The 16,413-nt window shown below is 44.1% G+C and overlaps 3 protein-coding genes across 5 annotated transcripts in view; 2 read left to right on the plus strand and 1 right to left on the minus strand.

Moving 5' to 3' along the window:
• Positions 1–10,713, plus strand: LOC125761950 (uncharacterized). The gene is made up of 7 exons (XM_049423568.1): positions 1–1,361; positions 1,442–1,705; positions 3,875–4,060; positions 4,165–4,435; positions 8,245–8,429; positions 8,497–8,928; positions 8,995–10,713. Exons 1-7 carry the CDS (start codon positions 1,049–1,051, stop codon positions 9,654–9,656), a joined length of 2,313 nt encoding a protein of 770 aa, XP_049279525.1. The 5' UTR covers positions 1–1,048; the 3' UTR covers positions 9,657–10,713.
• LOC125761939 (lipase member H-like) lies at positions 10,341–12,800 on the plus strand. 2 transcript variants are annotated; one of them, XM_049423550.1, is made up of 4 exons: positions 10,341–10,423; positions 11,469–11,649; positions 11,717–11,907; positions 11,970–12,800. In XM_049423550.1, the coding sequence occupies exons 1-4, from the start codon at positions 10,372–10,374 to the stop codon at positions 12,599–12,601; spliced, it is 1,056 nt and encodes a 351-aa protein (XP_049279507.1). In that variant the 5' UTR covers positions 10,341–10,371; the 3' UTR covers positions 12,602–12,800. The 2 variants fall into 2 exon arrangements, with proteins under 2 accessions (XP_049279507.1, XP_049279504.1); XM_049423547.1 differs by lacking the exon at positions 10,341–10,423 and adding an exon at positions 10,836–11,389.
• LOC125761929 (annulin-like) overlaps positions 12,751–16,413 on the minus strand; it is a 17,383-nt gene continuing 13,720 nt past the window's right edge. For both annotated transcript variants that reach the window (XM_049423529.1, XM_049423530.1), the window contains exons 2-6: positions 14,857–15,372; positions 14,405–14,788; positions 13,694–14,343; positions 13,201–13,635; positions 12,751–13,131 (exon numbers count right to left, since the gene is read on the minus strand). In XM_049423529.1, coding sequence (XP_049279486.1) covers positions 12,919–13,131; positions 13,201–13,635; positions 13,694–14,343; positions 14,405–14,788; positions 14,857–15,372 — 2,198 coding nt within the window. In that variant the 3' untranslated portion in view covers positions 12,751–12,918. The remainder of the gene's footprint in view (positions 13,132–13,200; positions 13,636–13,693; positions 14,344–14,404; positions 14,789–14,856; positions 15,373–16,413) is intronic.

Consider the following 16,413-nt stretch of genomic DNA (forward strand, 5'->3'; position numbering starts at 1 on the left):
TTTCTCACTGCTTCTCACCATTATTAGGCCGTATCGTGACACGACCGGGTATCATCATTATTATTCATATACAGAAGACGAAGAGCGAAGAAAAAAACTCGTCTTTCCCACCCATCATCATCATCATCATATTGCTACGTTTTAATCCCCCACCAAATGCTGCGCCGTGGGGTGCAACAACGGAATAGGATTAGCAAAATTCATACGCGACATACACAGCCACGTGTGTGCAGCGCCAGTAGTAAGTAGTCAGTTGCACTCGCAACGCGTACGATCGAAAGTGAGTGGGAAATAGAACGTTAAGTTGGCGGGAAATTTGCTTCCATTACGGTTGCAGATCCTGTGCCGACGCCGGATACGGTGTGCGTTCCAGTTCAGTAGCCATTCGGACGTTCGATCCTTTGCATCTTACCAGCTAAGTAGTTCGATCGTTTGGTCCACCAAAATGAGTGTCATCGAGTGAGGTTAGTATACGCATCGGGCCGAATCGTGTTCATCCTTTCGCGTTCACGCATTTCGTTCCATCCAGCACTTGGCGAAGACGGCCACAGAAAACGCCATTCGATCCCCACCCTGTACTATAGCAAACGCCCGGCTTTAAAACACTTCGTTTCGTCAGTTTGTTATTGTGCAAGAAAGCAACCGATCATCATCATCATCATCTCAACGGTCCCAAATGTAGTGAGTTGTTAATTTTCAGTACGATTCCCACTAAATCGATCGGCCAACAGTGCGTACGGTGTGTCTCAATGCGGTGCAGAAATAGAAGTGCGACGGCAATCCAACTGGATGGACATGGAATTGTAATGAAAGTGTACGGGCAACAAGTTAAATTACAGCACCAAGTAGGACAAAGTAGTGTGTGCGTGTGAGTGTAGTGTCCCGAAAACGAAATTGGCTACGGACAGGTACGCGATCGATGCCAATCATTTGATCCGATGACACAGCTGACAATCTACACGATCGACAATCGATTGGAGGTGTTGATCTTTCGCCGATAGTGAGAGTGTGTACTCGTAACCGTGATCAAGTGTCCATAGGTCGAAAAATGTGCCATAAGCAGCCAAGTAATCTGTCCCAGTGTTTACGCCTTGTTCTCCTCTTGAGCTTCGTATGGGACATTGTTCTTGGTCACGAGTTCTCGATAGGACCATGCCAGTTCCAGTATGAGGAACCGTGCACATCCAAAACGATCGCATTCTACATCTTCTCCAGTGAGCACCCGAAGGATGGCCCAATACTGCTCGACTCCATTGATCCACACGTACCGGAACACATTTCGCTCAATCATACTAACAAAATGATCGTACACGGATATGGCGGTAGTATCGATTTCAATGCTACCAAAATGATCCGCAAAGGTAAGTGAGCGGGTGGGAATGGCAGCTCAGCAAAATCCAATAAAAACAATTTGTTTTTTCGTCTCCATTATATCCGACAGCGTACTTGCGAAAACCGAACACGAACGTCTTCATTGTCGATTGGGGAAAACTGTCCCGGCTTCCGTGCTATCCAACGGCCGCCTTCAACACGAAGCAGGCGGGCGAATGTACGGCCACATTCCTGATCGGGTTACAGGCGAACCATCCGGAATTTAGTACCCGCGATCTGCACGCCATCGGTTTCAGTCTCGGTGCGCACGTGCTAAGCTTCACCAGCAATGCGCTGGAGAAATCGATTGGCGTTAAGTTCCGCCGTATCACAGGTACGTACTCCCGATGAGCGGCAAGTCTCCGGGGGGGCCAATATGTTTACGCGCACCCGACGGTGCCACAAGTGTGCGGGCACGCGTGTTTAACCCGTGAGTAGTGGTTCACATTGACCGAGTGACAGTTTGGCATAATTTTGTGCGCGAACGGTACCTTCGGTGGCGTGCCGTGTGGGTAATATGTATTTTTATACATACGCGTTCATTGCACTGAAGATCGGATCGTTTGGAACGAACAAAAAAGAGGTTTTGCTCCCAGCAAGTAACAGTATGTTTAGCAAAAAAAAAACCCGTTTGCATCATAAACTTCCGAATGGTCTCCGAAGTCTCCGATCGCGTTCTATCAAGACGAAAGTAAGATCAAAATCAGCAAGTGAATGGTGATAAATTTACTGAAATATTACGCACAAACACACACACACATCCACCCTTGGAGCACCTTAACAAGCTTTCCATGTGCTTTTTGCTCGAATAATTTCGTAAATAAAAAAATAATTCTTGAAACATTGAAATGGCCGGTTCGTCGCTTCGTTGAAATCTTTCGTAATTGTTGATCTGCTTAGCGGTTGATTGGTCACTGGATGCTTACCGAAGCAGTTCGGTTTTACGGTGCATTTTAACACTGAACTGCACTGACCTAGCTACTGATCTGGTGCAATGATCCTTTCAGCTAGATTAAGCAGCAAAAACCGCGATCGTATACCGGTCATCTGCACTCGAATGGGGGAAGTAACAGATTCTATCGAGATGTTAAAGATTATCGCTTTTATCTGCTAATGAGCTGCTTAAATTAGCAGCACTGGGTAGGGTGTGTAACGATCTTTTAAATTTAATTTTCAGACAAAAGATTTGTTTCCTGGAAAAAAAATAATTCATTCCAAATGCTTTTAATTTTTTAAAATTCAGAACTTTGTTCCGTATATTTCAAATTATTAATTCAGACTCACTTTTTTCTATTACATACATATATTCAAATAACAAAGAAATAGATTATAAAAAATGGAATTTCATCAAAAGTATCCAAAAAATATGATTTGTATATTATTTATAATTAATAACTCTTACTTAACAAAAAAATAAAAATAATCAAAAATAGTTACGATAAAACGTAAATAACAAATAAGCATCATCCAAGTAAATTCCTACTTTACCACCCTCGATCATTCCGGGTCGTTATAACCGAGCAAAAAAATAGCAAATTCCTACTTCACCGCTCGTTTAAATCTCTTAAGAACCTTTAAAAATATTGCCATGGAAATGATTAATTTTTCAACTTTCCAATTAAATATTCTTTTTCTTCTCAATTTTCTATACATAATCTTCACATACCTATGTTTAGTCAACACACTTTCTTGACATTATTTCCATCCAATCGGAAAAAGTTCTGTCCACGCTAACAGAACACCTGTTGAAAGTGAGAACCATGTCGGGTTTTGCATATTTCTCACCGGTAAGACACTCAAACAACTTGCATGACCCGCCACAGTAAACAGCGAGCGAGCGAGAAAGAGGGTCACACATTAATTACGAATCTACAAACATCGGTCGGCCAATCGGTAAAAGCTGCACATGGAAAACAAACCTGTTTGCCGGGTTTCTCTCAATGTGTAAATGCTAATTAACCATTGAATTGAAGTCAAATTGACCGTCAATTGTTAATCCTCGAAAAGGTGGCAGCAGGCCAAAAAAACAAAAAAAAAGGAACATCACCAGACCAAAGTGGCGTTGCGTTTTTATTGCATAACCTCACACTGTTTACAAGATCGAAGAAGTCTTTTGATCTTAAATGGTTGTGCATTTGATCTTGTGGGTACTTGTAGTACACACACATCATTTCCGTACCTTCATCTCAGCACGAGCGACTAATGTCAATGTCATCGACGCCCGTCATAATGTGCCATGTGGTGTACGCGTTTTAATTTTCTACAATTTGCCTCCAGCAGTTTTGTGTCAAGTTCAAAGCTCAAACGGTTTTTAGTAGATAAAAAAAAGAAAGCCCTACTTCAATGACCGTCATTGTGCGCGTGCGTTTTTGCTCGTTTCATGTTGAAGCAATGCTTCCTCAAATCGTTGTGCGAGGTCATGTCCAAACAAGATGATCTCAATGGATAGGACATGTGGAACATTTTTATACTTTAAAATCTTTTGCTCCTTCTCAATGGACAGGTCTCGATCCAGCATTACCATTCTTTGCCACGGCCCGACCTCACTGGAAGCTGGACCAAAGCGATGCAGACTTTGTCGACGTGATCCACACAAATGCGGGCGTCTACGGGAAGATCGAGGCATGCGGCCATGTCGATTTCTACATGAACGGAGGACAAAATCAACCGGGGTGTGAAAGAGATTCAAGTAAGTGCCGTACGATCACCCCGCAACCCCGTTTGAGGTGTTTCAAAATGGAACTAATTTCCCATTCTGCTACTCCAAAAACACGATCGCGATCCTTTCGACAGATCAGCCCCTTTGCAGCCACAAGATGTCGGCCGCCTACTTTGCGGAATCGATCAACAGCAAGCACGGTTTCTGGGCGACACGGTGCACCAGTTACTTTGCATACTTTTTCGGCCTCTGTAAGTATCGTGTCGAGCAGCAACAATCGCTGATTGCCGGTGAAGATAGCAGCCGGCAGGAAGAGGCGTCGCAACCAGACGCGGCCCTCGACAGCGAAAACAACAATGTGCACGATACCAATCGCATACTGATGGGCGAGTACTGTTCGAATACGTGAGTAGCGCATCAATGAATGGATCCGAATTCCATCTGCTTGACAGAGTACCTGAGAATATTTCCTCAATGTCGAAGGTTTGGACAGTGGGTCGACACTTCCTGGTCCTACCGAAAATCCAACATTTCGGGCCATCGATGACCTACTGTACCGTTTTGCTAAACAATTACTATTTTCTTGTCCTTTTCTTTGTCTGTTTCTTCTTTGCCTCCCCCACAGTGTCGAGGGAGTATACTTTGTACCTACGAACCCAAAGTCTCCATTTGCAATGGGCCTTTAAGGGGTGGATCCGCTTGGACGATGGACGAAACGCGAAGATCCAAGATCTTTGGCACAGCACGGTGACATAATACCCGTACCATCCAACCAGTACTGCTTCAATGTGCTAACTTGCCAAAGTGTAGAACGTATAGAACACATTAGTGCCACAAAGAAACCGGAAAGAGTTCGCGACATAGAATTCATTCCATTGCCCACACCGAGCGAGTAAGCAATCAGTACAGAAGATCTCAATGCAATGGAGACGCGGAAGATTTCACCTTTGCTTCACACTACCGGTCGATCGACATCATTTAAAAAGTGAAACACCAACCCAAACACACACTCGCATAAACTCGCATAAACTCGCAATAAAAGTGGGAGTTAAAAAAAAGGCTTAGTGTAATAAAATGAATTTGACGAAGTGCTACCGAAGTCTCGCACCGAGAGGGCTCATTACTGAAGATCATGGCATAAGGCACCGAGACGGTGTCGGCAATCGAGAAGTGTGCTAGTAGCTGTATTAAAATAGAGTCACACAAAAAAGGAAAACACACTAATATACAACCATTATTGGTGATTTATCGGGATCAGCTGGGCTTATGACTTCTTCGGGGCACATTTACGATTGCCTCACCATGATGTACTCGCGCGCTACGGTGGTAATTTGTTGTTTGGTAGTGATTTGATCAGGTAGGTTAAGCGCGTACCGCCATCTCTTTGCCGGACGACCTTCAACGATGCAACGAGTTTCTGGACGTTTGGATCTGTCCGGCGTTGGAAAGGAAAATGGGTGCTGATCATTTACACATACACGAAAAAAATCGTCGGTAAAAAAGCCATTTAGAAAGTATTAGAAGAGCAGCGAGTGTGATTACTAAAATAATAGATCCTTAGTACATTAGTGACGGATTGAATCTATTATTTGCAGTGCACAGTGTATAAATCGTTTTTAAGGCTAATTTGAATTATATTGAGTACAATTGTAAGGCTTTGTAAAATAAAACCGCTCACGCGCATATGAAATAAACAAACAAAAATTACAGAAAGCTTTTGAACAATTTCACAATTAATTGCAAAAAGTGTCATGGCTCATGAGAAGATTTGTAAATCATGCGTAAATTTTATTATGAATTTTAAACGATTATTTTTCAATGATTTGCATGCTTGCACCGATGCTGTGTTGCATTTTACGGCTTTGTTTAACCGGTTTTCTTTTAATGTTTGCAACGCGCGTTCATGCTTCTTCCCCCAAAAGCAAAGGTGTCGAACCTGCGACAAATAATATGCTCAGATTTTTAAAGGGTTTTTTTATTGACTAGTTTCTTTTGCATTCTCTTAATTATTTGTTTTTGCATCAGACAGTAATTAAAAGTGTTTGTTTGTTTATATAATAAACAAATGTTTATATTATTCGACTAAACTCCACTAATACAACAGTGAATGATGGCAGAAAAAGGGTAAAACAGATTTAATTTCAAAAAAATATATTTTTCATGTGAAAATTGTAGAAAACTTTGGGAAAACTCGAAAAGTTAAAAAATTATTAAAGAAAAAAAATCTTTATTAGGAAAATTTGGATAAGAATGATAGAAGGAACGTTTAATTCTGTTTTGATTTGTAAAGAGAAAGAGTACAAGAGAAGAACAGCACACATAATGGTAAAAATTAGAATTGCGCAAATATTGTAATTTGCACATCATTTCTTAGGTTTGCCACCCCTGTCTTATACCAATCGCCTTTAAACGTATGTCACCAACACAGTCACACAACGCTTGAAACTCTGATAAACAAAACAAACCTCAGTAACAAAACGCAGCGGAACCTACGACAAGTGCAAATCAATTAAAGCCGCATGTTGTAATAAGAAAGCACATCCCCCCGCTTAGGTTCTTCCTAAGTACGGTCTATTTTCATTCGTGTATTCTAATAAACTCGCGCTCCGTTTTAGTTTACACGTTTGCACAGTGTTTCCATGGAAACGATACGCACCGTCGCGCTATCACTTCCTTCTTTCACCGTGACCGCCAAAACAAACGCGGAAAGCTAACATTAGCAAACACGCAAAAGCAGAACCGACTTTCGTCTTAGTAGACGAACGGAACTAACTTTCACTCGACCCTCCGGTTCGCGGTGCAACCTGATTCACGGTTTACCCACGTATACCCCGGTCAGTCACAAGCGAACCGTCCAGATGGATCGATCATTTTTTCTGGACAGTTTTTCTATGTTGTCATCGGTCATTTGTGAGTGAAAATCGATAAAGCGCAACCGCGAAAGAATTGCTAACGAGAACCAGTGAAACCGTCACCCGATTTAGTGTCATAAAGGCGGCAAGTGAATACGCACCGCACCTGGCACATATAGCTTGCGCCAAAAGCAACGAGAAAAAAAAGGGCCAAAGGAGGGAAATCACACGCGCAAAACACTTTCGCGTCAACACCATGTGTGCGCGGGAACGCGTAAAGAATATTTAACCAGCAACCCTTCGCGTGTGTGCCCGCGTCCTGTGCGATACCGGTGCAGCAGAATCAGCGGTGAAATCGGTTACGGTTTGGGGCCCACCCACATGAATCCATTAGTTTCTTAGTTTCATCCGTGCGGTAAAGGTTTGCGGATGCGTTTTGCTAATTGTACGCGCTTTTGTCCGCGTTAGGGAGTTTCGTGTGAGTGAGTAGATGAAAGGAAGAAAACGCTCTAAACCGTTGAATGGGTGTGTCGTATGTGTCTAACCCGTTTCCGGTACAAAACCCATCGTTCCCTGTTTAATGGCCACTAAAATGCGACAACTTTGAAAAAACAAACGACAAGAAGTGTATGCGTGTGTCTGTCCGTGCGTTTGCGTTTTTTGGGTGCGTAATTAAAGTGATAGTGTGTTGATTACGATTGATAAGCGTTGTTTAGCACGTACACGGCGACGTATGTAATAGTGCTTATCACACAGTGTGTAACATACAAAATACCTCGGAAGCAGATCGTTCCACATATAGGTGATGAGAGCAACATAAAACATGGGAAGCGGGAATTTGCTCCACTCTCGAGCGCTTTGGAACGCACTGGCAGTTCTTGGTGAGGCATTGTTTATCAAATCAACATGAACCATGGCATTGACAACCCGTTTTTGAAGTTATACTACACGAACACTTAAGTGTTCGTTATCATGCTACTTATCTTTTAAGGAGTTGATCGTCTATTTACATTATCTAGCTAAATGATTGAATACACTTCCCTCTTATCAATTGCTTGTGCTTTTGTGTAAAAAAATTATCAAACAGAAAGGTCGATTGACAAGTCATTTGGATTTGAATAGAAGTTACTTAAGAAATGACCTACACATCATAAACGTCAAACAACATTGCATCTTTTAAATAAAAATGTTGTAATAATTTTGCCATAAAAAATAATTTTAATAGTGCGATCTTTGGCTTTTCATACCAGCCGTTCTGTTCCTGCCATCCTGCCAACCGGTACCGGTCTCGGTTAAAAAAGGCCGAAATAGCTTCAACATCGGAAACTGTGTATGGATCGTTGATCGTCCCTGTCCGGATAGTGATATTCGGTTCTATCTGTTTACCCGATCGAATCCCGACGATCGACAGTATATCCATATCGATGAGACCTGGGAGCAGTCGAATCTTAGCACGTCCTACTTCAATCCATCCCATCCTGTTAAAGTCATCATCCATGGTTACAATGCCGATATGTTCCTGACACCACTGATAAACATGAAAGGAGGTACGATAATAGGTCCTTGCTTTTTTTAGAGTCTTCTTAACGTGATCGTCATTTCCGCCCATTCCAGAGTATCTTTCACGTGCGAATTATAACCTCTTCTATGTTGATTGGAGTGATCTTGCCCATGGACCGTGTTATCCATCGGCCGTACACAATACACGGCATGTTGGCAAATGCATTGGTCAACTGGTTCAGCGAATCATCGATGCCGGAACGGATAATATTCATCTGGTTGGGTTTTCACTAGGAGCACAGGTTACCAACTACGTCTCCACAACGGTGAGACCCTTTCGATTGAGACGTATTACCGGTTTGGATCCCGCAATGCCACTGTTCATAACGGCAGCTGCGGATGATAAACTCGATCCGTCCGATGCTGAGTTTGTAGATGTGATCCACACGAATGCACTGGTGCAGGGAAAGATCGAACGGTGTGGACATGCGGATTTCTATGTGAATGGCGGAATACTACAGCCAGGTTGTTGGAGCTCTGGACAAAGTGAGTATTCACGACGGTTTATTCTAAGATTGCCTTGACCTAATCTACAATCTCTCTTCTTAACAGACCCAATGGCTTGTAGTCATCACCGTGCACCGGACTATTATGCCGAATCGATCCGCAGCTTAACAGGCTTTTGGGGCTGGAGTTGTCAAAGCTACGTGTACTATCTGCTTGGCTTCTGTCCACAGAATAACGTGCAAGTTGTTGCGGGTGAAGATTGCCCATCCGGTACGGAGGGCATGTTTCTAATATCGACCAATCCGGCTGCACCGTTTGCGATCGGCCGATGGGCCGGGTTCAGCATACCGCAGAAAAAAGATTCCGTTCTACACAAGCACGGGCTTAATCGGGATCCTTTCATTAGTGATATCGATCAGTGGGGAAAACTGGACAGTTCCTTCAACAATGCCGATCACTTTCCAACACCGTACTCGCAGGATCCGAATCAAAATAACGATGAGTGGCCGTACTTTAATCACATCGGTACCAACGAGGTTACGAAGGAGCACATCCGTACGATTCTCGAACAGGACAAATCTCGCTACGGTGGTGATCGTTTACCGATAGCTACAAGCACGCTGGCTACTACGATCGCAACGGTGGCGCCACCTAGCGACAACGATATCGACGATGCGTTCTACCTTCAGGATCTGCGCCGACGGTTACAGCAGAAGGAAGCGAGCGTAATGCAACACTACTCCATGCCGATGTTCAACGCGCACTAGTGCATTTCAGGGGGCGCACTGACGCCACCCAGTCTGTATTTGTCTGTGGTGCATTCTTGCACCAACCCCATCGATTATCGTAAGCTCTCGTGTTTTACCAGCAACTGTTCCCGTTGGAAACACGTCATCTTTATCTAATTAATGAGTCTCACACGTTCAGTTGACGAAGCGTATAGAAAGTGAAGCAGGTAGACCGAGTGCAAAACCAAGAACCGGTTTCTTGAGGCAGTAAACAGGAAACACAATTAAGTGCGACTTTCCACCTACCAAACATAAAAAAACCCCTGATTCCATTGTCGACTCTGCTGTGGTGTTTCATATAATTCTTACGCGATAACTCTGCTCTTTATGGAAAACGCGTTCAGGCGTTACAGGGAAAATGGCTATTCAATCGGCTAGGTGACTGCGGTTCTAATCAGCCTACTTTGAACGATTAGACCTCACTGGCAGTAAAGTAAGCGTGTGTAAATAATAGAAGAAAAAACTAGCAACTAGTCATCAAAAGCTAACGCTTCGAAGCCGGGAATACTTGGGCCGTATAGTGGTAGGGTAACACGTTTATCTAAGTCACTGTGCCTCACGAAAAACCGTCATGGACGGTGACAAGGGACGTATGGTTCCGCTCCTATGTGCCTTATAAATTGTCCTTACACGTTGACGATGGTTTCAGTGTTTCGGTGGTGGTTTTGATGGAAAAGTGCGTTCAGGGAGCCGGATGATCATGAAGATCAAGAGAGCTTTAACGTTTGTTCTTCTGCTAAGCGCAGGTTCGTAGTAGTTCGTTCGCATAACATCGTAGTGCCATTTAGGGGTTGTGCTTCTGTTGAACTGAGAAGAATTAGTTGTTGATTAATCAAGCTTAAAATGTAATAGTATTTTAGTTTTTAATGTGTCATGGACAGCACAATAGTATAGCATCTCCTAGGGCGAGAGATCTTAGTGCATCGTTGTTGTGAAGTGTACGTATACTACGCAACTACATATTGCGACGAGTTGTGCGTGAAAAAGCAAAGCAATAAAAGGAAATTATTACTGTTATTATTAGTGAAACACGAAATCCAGTTACATTGACACCATATCACTCTCACTTTTCATCTATAGGTCTATATACCCAAAATTCACGTCGATCATTGTCAATGAAACACGTTCCGAAAATATGGTCCAAATACGCTAATGCATCCACTCGTACTCGTAGTTAACCTCATACATGACCTTCAGCTAAGGTGACCAACAAGTGTTGTTGACACGGTTCAAACCTCTGCAAATGATCCCAATTTTGTTAATCACACTTACCTCTTTTTTACCGCGATATGCTCCTCACACGCAGCTGATAATGCCGTTGGTGTACTGATGTGATACAGTTTATTAGCAGTGGCTAGCCGTCAGTGTCGCATCGGGCCTTGAAACTGATGATCGGCACGATTGTGATCTCTCGCATCGGTCACCATGAACTTTGCGGAACCGTACAAACAGTCGCGGTCGAGGTGTGTTTAGGTGTTTTTTTTTTGTCGTACATTTTAGATCTAAGTACACCCCCCCGTTACCGTGTGATGCTAATGAACGGTAATGTCCACACGTCTAATGGTGTCTTCTGATCGGTGGATGGATGGGTAACGATACACTGACGATTAGTACGATCAGTTCATGTGCACAATTCGCACCGTTCGGCAGCATGTTCGAATTCCTTATTCCGCTAATGTGTCAATATGTATTCCTTCAGGAATTCTTTGAATGTTAGTGTGGTGCAATTAAAGCACGTTGTGTTCTTCCCGCTTGTGCGCTGACGATTAGCTTGTGTGATCTCTTTTCCAGTAAACTGTGACATACAGCAGCTGCGAGCGGTCGATCCGAACTATGGCGTTACGTGGATGTTTATGCCGGACGACCAAGGCAACCCGATCATTGTTGATCTTACTGAACCGAATGATACGAGCACATCAACCGGAAGAAGGAACCAAATTCACGAAGATGTTGTGTTTTACTACTACCGACAGTGAGTTTGTCAAGCGTTACGCATACTTTTTCTCTTCGATATTAATCCTACCCTTCGATCTTTGTAGATCCACGATCAACACACCAAGCTCGTTTCGTTTCATCAATGATCCAGCTGTACCATTGGCGCTGAATGAAACCTACGATCCAACACTACGCACCAAGTTCGTTATACACGGATGGAAGAACTCGATCACTAGCCCTGTGTCGCAAAACATCAAGAATAGCTACCTCCAGCGGGAAGATCTTAATGTGATCGGTAACTTGGATGTTCGATGTTTTTCGAAAACTCTTTTTAATCGCTTCCTACATCGCTTACAGTGGTCGATTGGGGACCTTTGGCATCGGACACACTTTACTTCCGGGCCGCTTCATCGACGCGGGATGTAGGCAGACACGTCGGTGGATTGATCGATCGGATGGTGGTGGAGCGCGGTACGAATCTGAACGATGTTCACATCATTGGTCACAGCCTCGGTGCACATACGTCCGGTTTCACGGGTCAATCCATACGGAGCGGGAAGGTGGCACGCGTAACTGGACTTGATCCAGCGCTTCCCGGCTTTACCGATCAACAGCCAGACAAATTGCTTGATCCGAGCGATGCACAGTTTGTCGACGTAATGCACACGTGTGCCGGCATGCTTGGGCATGATCGCAATCTCGGCCATGTTGACTTTTGGCCCAATGGTGGACGCGTCAATCAGCCAGGATGTGGCGGGATCGATGATTTCGTGGGAGCTTGCAGTCACGGACGTTCGTACGAGTTTTATGCCGAATCGGTTACACGTCCGACAGCGTTCAAAGCATATCCATGCCGTAGTGCGGACGAGTTTCGTGAAGCCAAGTGTCGCTCTGATTCGATTCCGATGGGTGACGCCACGCCCACCACTGCTCGGGGTAACCATTTTCTCGAAACGAACGCAAAACCGGAGTATGGAAAAGGAATCTAGCCGGATTCGCCACTTTTCTCGCTCGCATTTCCCATGACATATGACTCCAATATATCCCATTCTGTTAGTGCTTAATCGAAGACTGAACTCCTCCACTTCGTTGTTGCTCCCCTTTGCTTGGTCGGTTGGTTGGTTTGTGTACTGTTAAATTTGTTTTACATTATAATTTTATTAAATAAACTTTACTTTTTCAAAACAATGTTAATACATTACGAACGTCATGTTGGCAGTTAGTGGATAATACAAAACATAGACAAGGAGCGAAAGAGAGAGTAGTTTCAGTAGTGGTTAAATAATGGCAAGTTCTTTGGCGTCCCCTAGTCGATTACGTCGGTACGGGCAATGATAGTGTTATCTTCAACCTCCATGATGATGTCTTCCGGTCGTGGATGTGCAATAAACGCCAGGAACCCATCGACATCGTCCAACTCCTTGGAGGTAAACTTGGCAGCTAGCGTCATGCGTCCCGAGTAGGGTGGTGTCATAGTGAAGGTATTCGATACCTTTTCTCCGGCTGCTATTTCCGGGTGCTAAAAGATAAACGGAGTGGCTACACAACTGTTCCAGTATCTTAAACTCAAGTTCCTAAAGAACCTTACCTTAAAGAGCAGTGGCTTTCCTATCCCCGATCCCTCAACATGGAACACACCCTTGCGCAATGGTATCGGCAGTGGGTTCTCAAGCGTAAACTGAACTTCTACAGGTGCTTGAGATACAGGCTTTCCGAGCAGTGATATCTTTATATCTGGTTTACGCACACGGAAATCATCCTGGGCATAAAATTCAAACTCCGTGTCCAGTACTGTGGCCATACAGGAAATGTTGAATGCAGCCTGATCGCGCAACTTGCGATAATAATCGTGAAACTCGACCACCATCCGTATGAACTCTTCGGTGCCGGGTTCGAGCGTAACGGAGAACGTATCCACCTTTACACTATCTCGATCCTTGCCCGTATACAGTACGGTATCAACGTGCAGGGAACCCTCGACCACATGACGACTTTCTGATGATCGATTTTTGACCAGTAAAATCTGTGGAAGAATTCCTCATTGACTCACCAATACGCATAAAACCTCAATCGATACTTGCCACACTAAATGCTTCGCCAATCTTGATATCATCACGCAACTCAAAGTTGAAGTACACTTCGTTAAACTCCTCATTCAGATAATACCGGCTGAAGTAGCTGTTAGCTTGCTTTAACGCTTTCAGCATCGTTGCACGTTCCTCTTCCGATTTCTCCGCAAACTTATAGCTTGCGGTGATGTCCTCTCGCTCCCAACGACCGACTGCTTTTGTGCTGATAAACAGCCCAATTCCTAGCACATCTTTCCGTAGTAACTTTAACGGGTGATGTGGTCCCGTATATCTCCAGAACACCTTGTCGGCGTTTACTTCCGCGAACAGGAAATTGTTGTCGTACGGTTTCAGTACCTCACCAAGCTTCACGGCTAGTACCGAGGCCGGACCACAGCGATACATTCCGTCGGAAGATTCTTGCGGTGTAGCATCGATCGCTTGCCATCCGCCGTAGTCCCCGTCGGAGCTGATGCCCAGATCGGGTCGTTGCATCCATACCTCGTTCCACACGTGATAGTTCCAGATCGAGTCGGCATTCATCTCTTCCATAATTTTACCACTCTTGTCTACGAAGTAATCCACCGTCAGTGAGGCTTGTGTGTCATGCGCTGAGGAGTAGTTCGTAACCACCCGGGACGGTATTCCAATTGCGCGAGCAACTATCAAGATTAAAACAAATTAATATTGCTGCGTGTTGGGATTTAATCATCACAATCTTACTCGTTGATACAACACCGGCAAACACCCAACACTGCGCAAACTTGACCGGTTTCTGCTTCTTGTAGAATTGTTGCATAATCTCCACCGAACCAACCCACTTCGTAGGAGGAGTTCCGCCCGAGTAGTCTGTACTCCAGTTACCCAGCAACGCTCCATCATCGTCCGGTGAGTTCACAGCTGCCGAGATGGCACGACACACCCGTACCGGGTCGCCACGATGCGTTGCACTAACCTTACCGATTTTTGCAATCAACAACAGCGAGCAGTCCAGGATGTGTTTTTCAAACTGGCCAAACTTCCACACTGAAGGACGCACCCGGTTGTACGATCCTCGATAGATGAGTGTCGTGTCGCTCATCACGTACTCGTGCCGGTGTGCTTTATCTGGAGGCAAAGGCAAACAGTGTGTTATTTCTACACGTTGTCCAGAAACTATTCCAGCACATACACACCTTCCATGTACACCAGATCATCCGAACACCAGGGATTGAAGAGTACGTAGAACGCCTGGGGAAGTGAATAACTTTTACCGAACGCATCGCTCAGCAACTTTGTATCGATGTCCAACTTCCACTGACCAACTGGAGCCGTTGCGGCCGGTTTAACTAAGATCTCCAGCAGATCTCCTTGGATCGTCTCGATTGCTGCGCCCCATTCGTGTGGTTCACCCAGCTGCTCCGGTAATTGATTGACCGGAATACCAACCAAAGTCGCATGTCCGTGTGTTGGCTGATCCTCATCGGCTACGGTAAAAATTAAACTCAGCGCATCCCGACTTCGATCGTACGGTCGATCGCATATCAAGCGCAACCGAAACGGTTGTCCACGGCGTACGACTAGCTTCGGTATCTTGCCACTATATTCGTCCCGGCTCATCAATTCATACCGCTTAGTGTGGTGATCCTTGCCATTTTCTTCAGTGCAAAGATCGACAGATCTTACCGTCAGTACTTCAGCCGATGGAGAATCTATACGAAAAAGAGAAAACAAAATACAATAACGTTGATGTTTCATCATTGGGAAGTTTATACTTTAGACTACTCAACACTTGGTGTAATAACTAGCATCAATCTACCACTCCATCAATCAAATAAATGACCAAACCATAAATTCCATTTGTCTCGGATCGAAATGGCTTCGGGCGTAAAATGACTTTTCCAATCGCCTTTGATGAGGCAATACGATGTGACGAGTATTATGCATGCTTTTGCGATAATTGTAAAGTAATTCTATTTCAATTGTAATTTCTTCTTGGTGATGAATCACATTGAGTCTTCTTTCTACATCCGGTCAATCTCTTGCCGGGATCGGGGAATTCCCCGCCGCTCCTTGACTCATCCCAACACCGGAAATTGGAGATATTCTGAGGACTTTATTCTTATTCTGTATCACAATGCTACATCATCATCAACAAAATGTTTAGTAGAACTTCACTAAACCATCACCATCGGCAATGATCATCGTTCTATTAAAAAGGTGATAAATGGGTCAATATCTATAGGGCAATGTCAGTCTCGTTTGTAGTATTATATCACTCTAACAATTTATGGTTCTTTTACGCCTGCTTGTGTGATCATCAAGTGTGAAGTGATTGGAGAAACCAAATAAAACCAGTCTGAAGTGTAAACTAATTTTCATCACCAATTGTTGATAGCTTCCAGCTTCTTGGGGCGCCATCTATCATCTTTCAATTAGCAATAAAACACTTCTGCTTTTGTTTATTCGGTTTGTAATCACGCTTCCAACCTGTCGAGTTCTCACGCCCGAGATGGGTGAACGTTTTGTTCAGCTCCATTGTTTATTTAGCGATCGCATACCCATCGTACGAGATAATACATCAACGATCAAACCCGAAACCAGCTCCATTATTAACCGGATCCCTCATCCATACCTATAGCTCCACGCAAAAGCGTTGCAAATCAAATTGACGACATGTTCCACTCCATCCATATCATCCACCTTCGTACACGAGTTTTATGAATGAATCAACCAAGAATCGAGGGAGAAGA

This window comes from Anopheles funestus, chromosome 2RL (assembly GCF_943734845.2).
Source record: "Anopheles funestus chromosome 2RL, idAnoFuneDA-416_04, whole genome shotgun sequence".
NCBI classification, from domain to species: Eukaryota; Metazoa; Arthropoda; class Insecta; order Diptera; family Culicidae; genus Anopheles; species Anopheles funestus.

Excerpts from the sequence above, each read along its gene's own strand:
- LOC125761950 (XM_049423568.1), top strand. The coding sequence starts at position 1,049 with ATGTGCCATAAGCAGCCAAGTAATCTGTCCCAGTGTTTACGCCTTGTT. Across the intron at positions 4,061-4,164 it reads GGGGTGTGAAAGAGATTCAA|ATCAGCCCCTTTGCAGCCAC; the intron begins GTAAGTGCCGTA and ends TCCTTTCGACAG. Across the intron at positions 8,430-8,496 it reads ACTGATAAACATGAAAGGAG|AGTATCTTTCACGTGCGAAT; the intron begins GTACGATAATAG and ends CGCCCATTCCAG.
- LOC125761939 (XM_049423547.1), top strand. The coding sequence starts at position 11,263 with ATGGGTAACGATACACTGACGATTAGTACGATCAGTTCATGTGCACAA. Across the intron at positions 11,390-11,468 it reads CCTTCAGGAATTCTTTGAAT|TAAACTGTGACATACAGCAG; the intron begins GTTAGTGTGGTG and ends TCTCTTTTCCAG. Across the intron at positions 11,908-11,969 it reads GGAAGATCTTAATGTGATCG|TGGTCGATTGGGGACCTTTG; the intron begins GTAACTTGGATG and ends CATCGCTTACAG.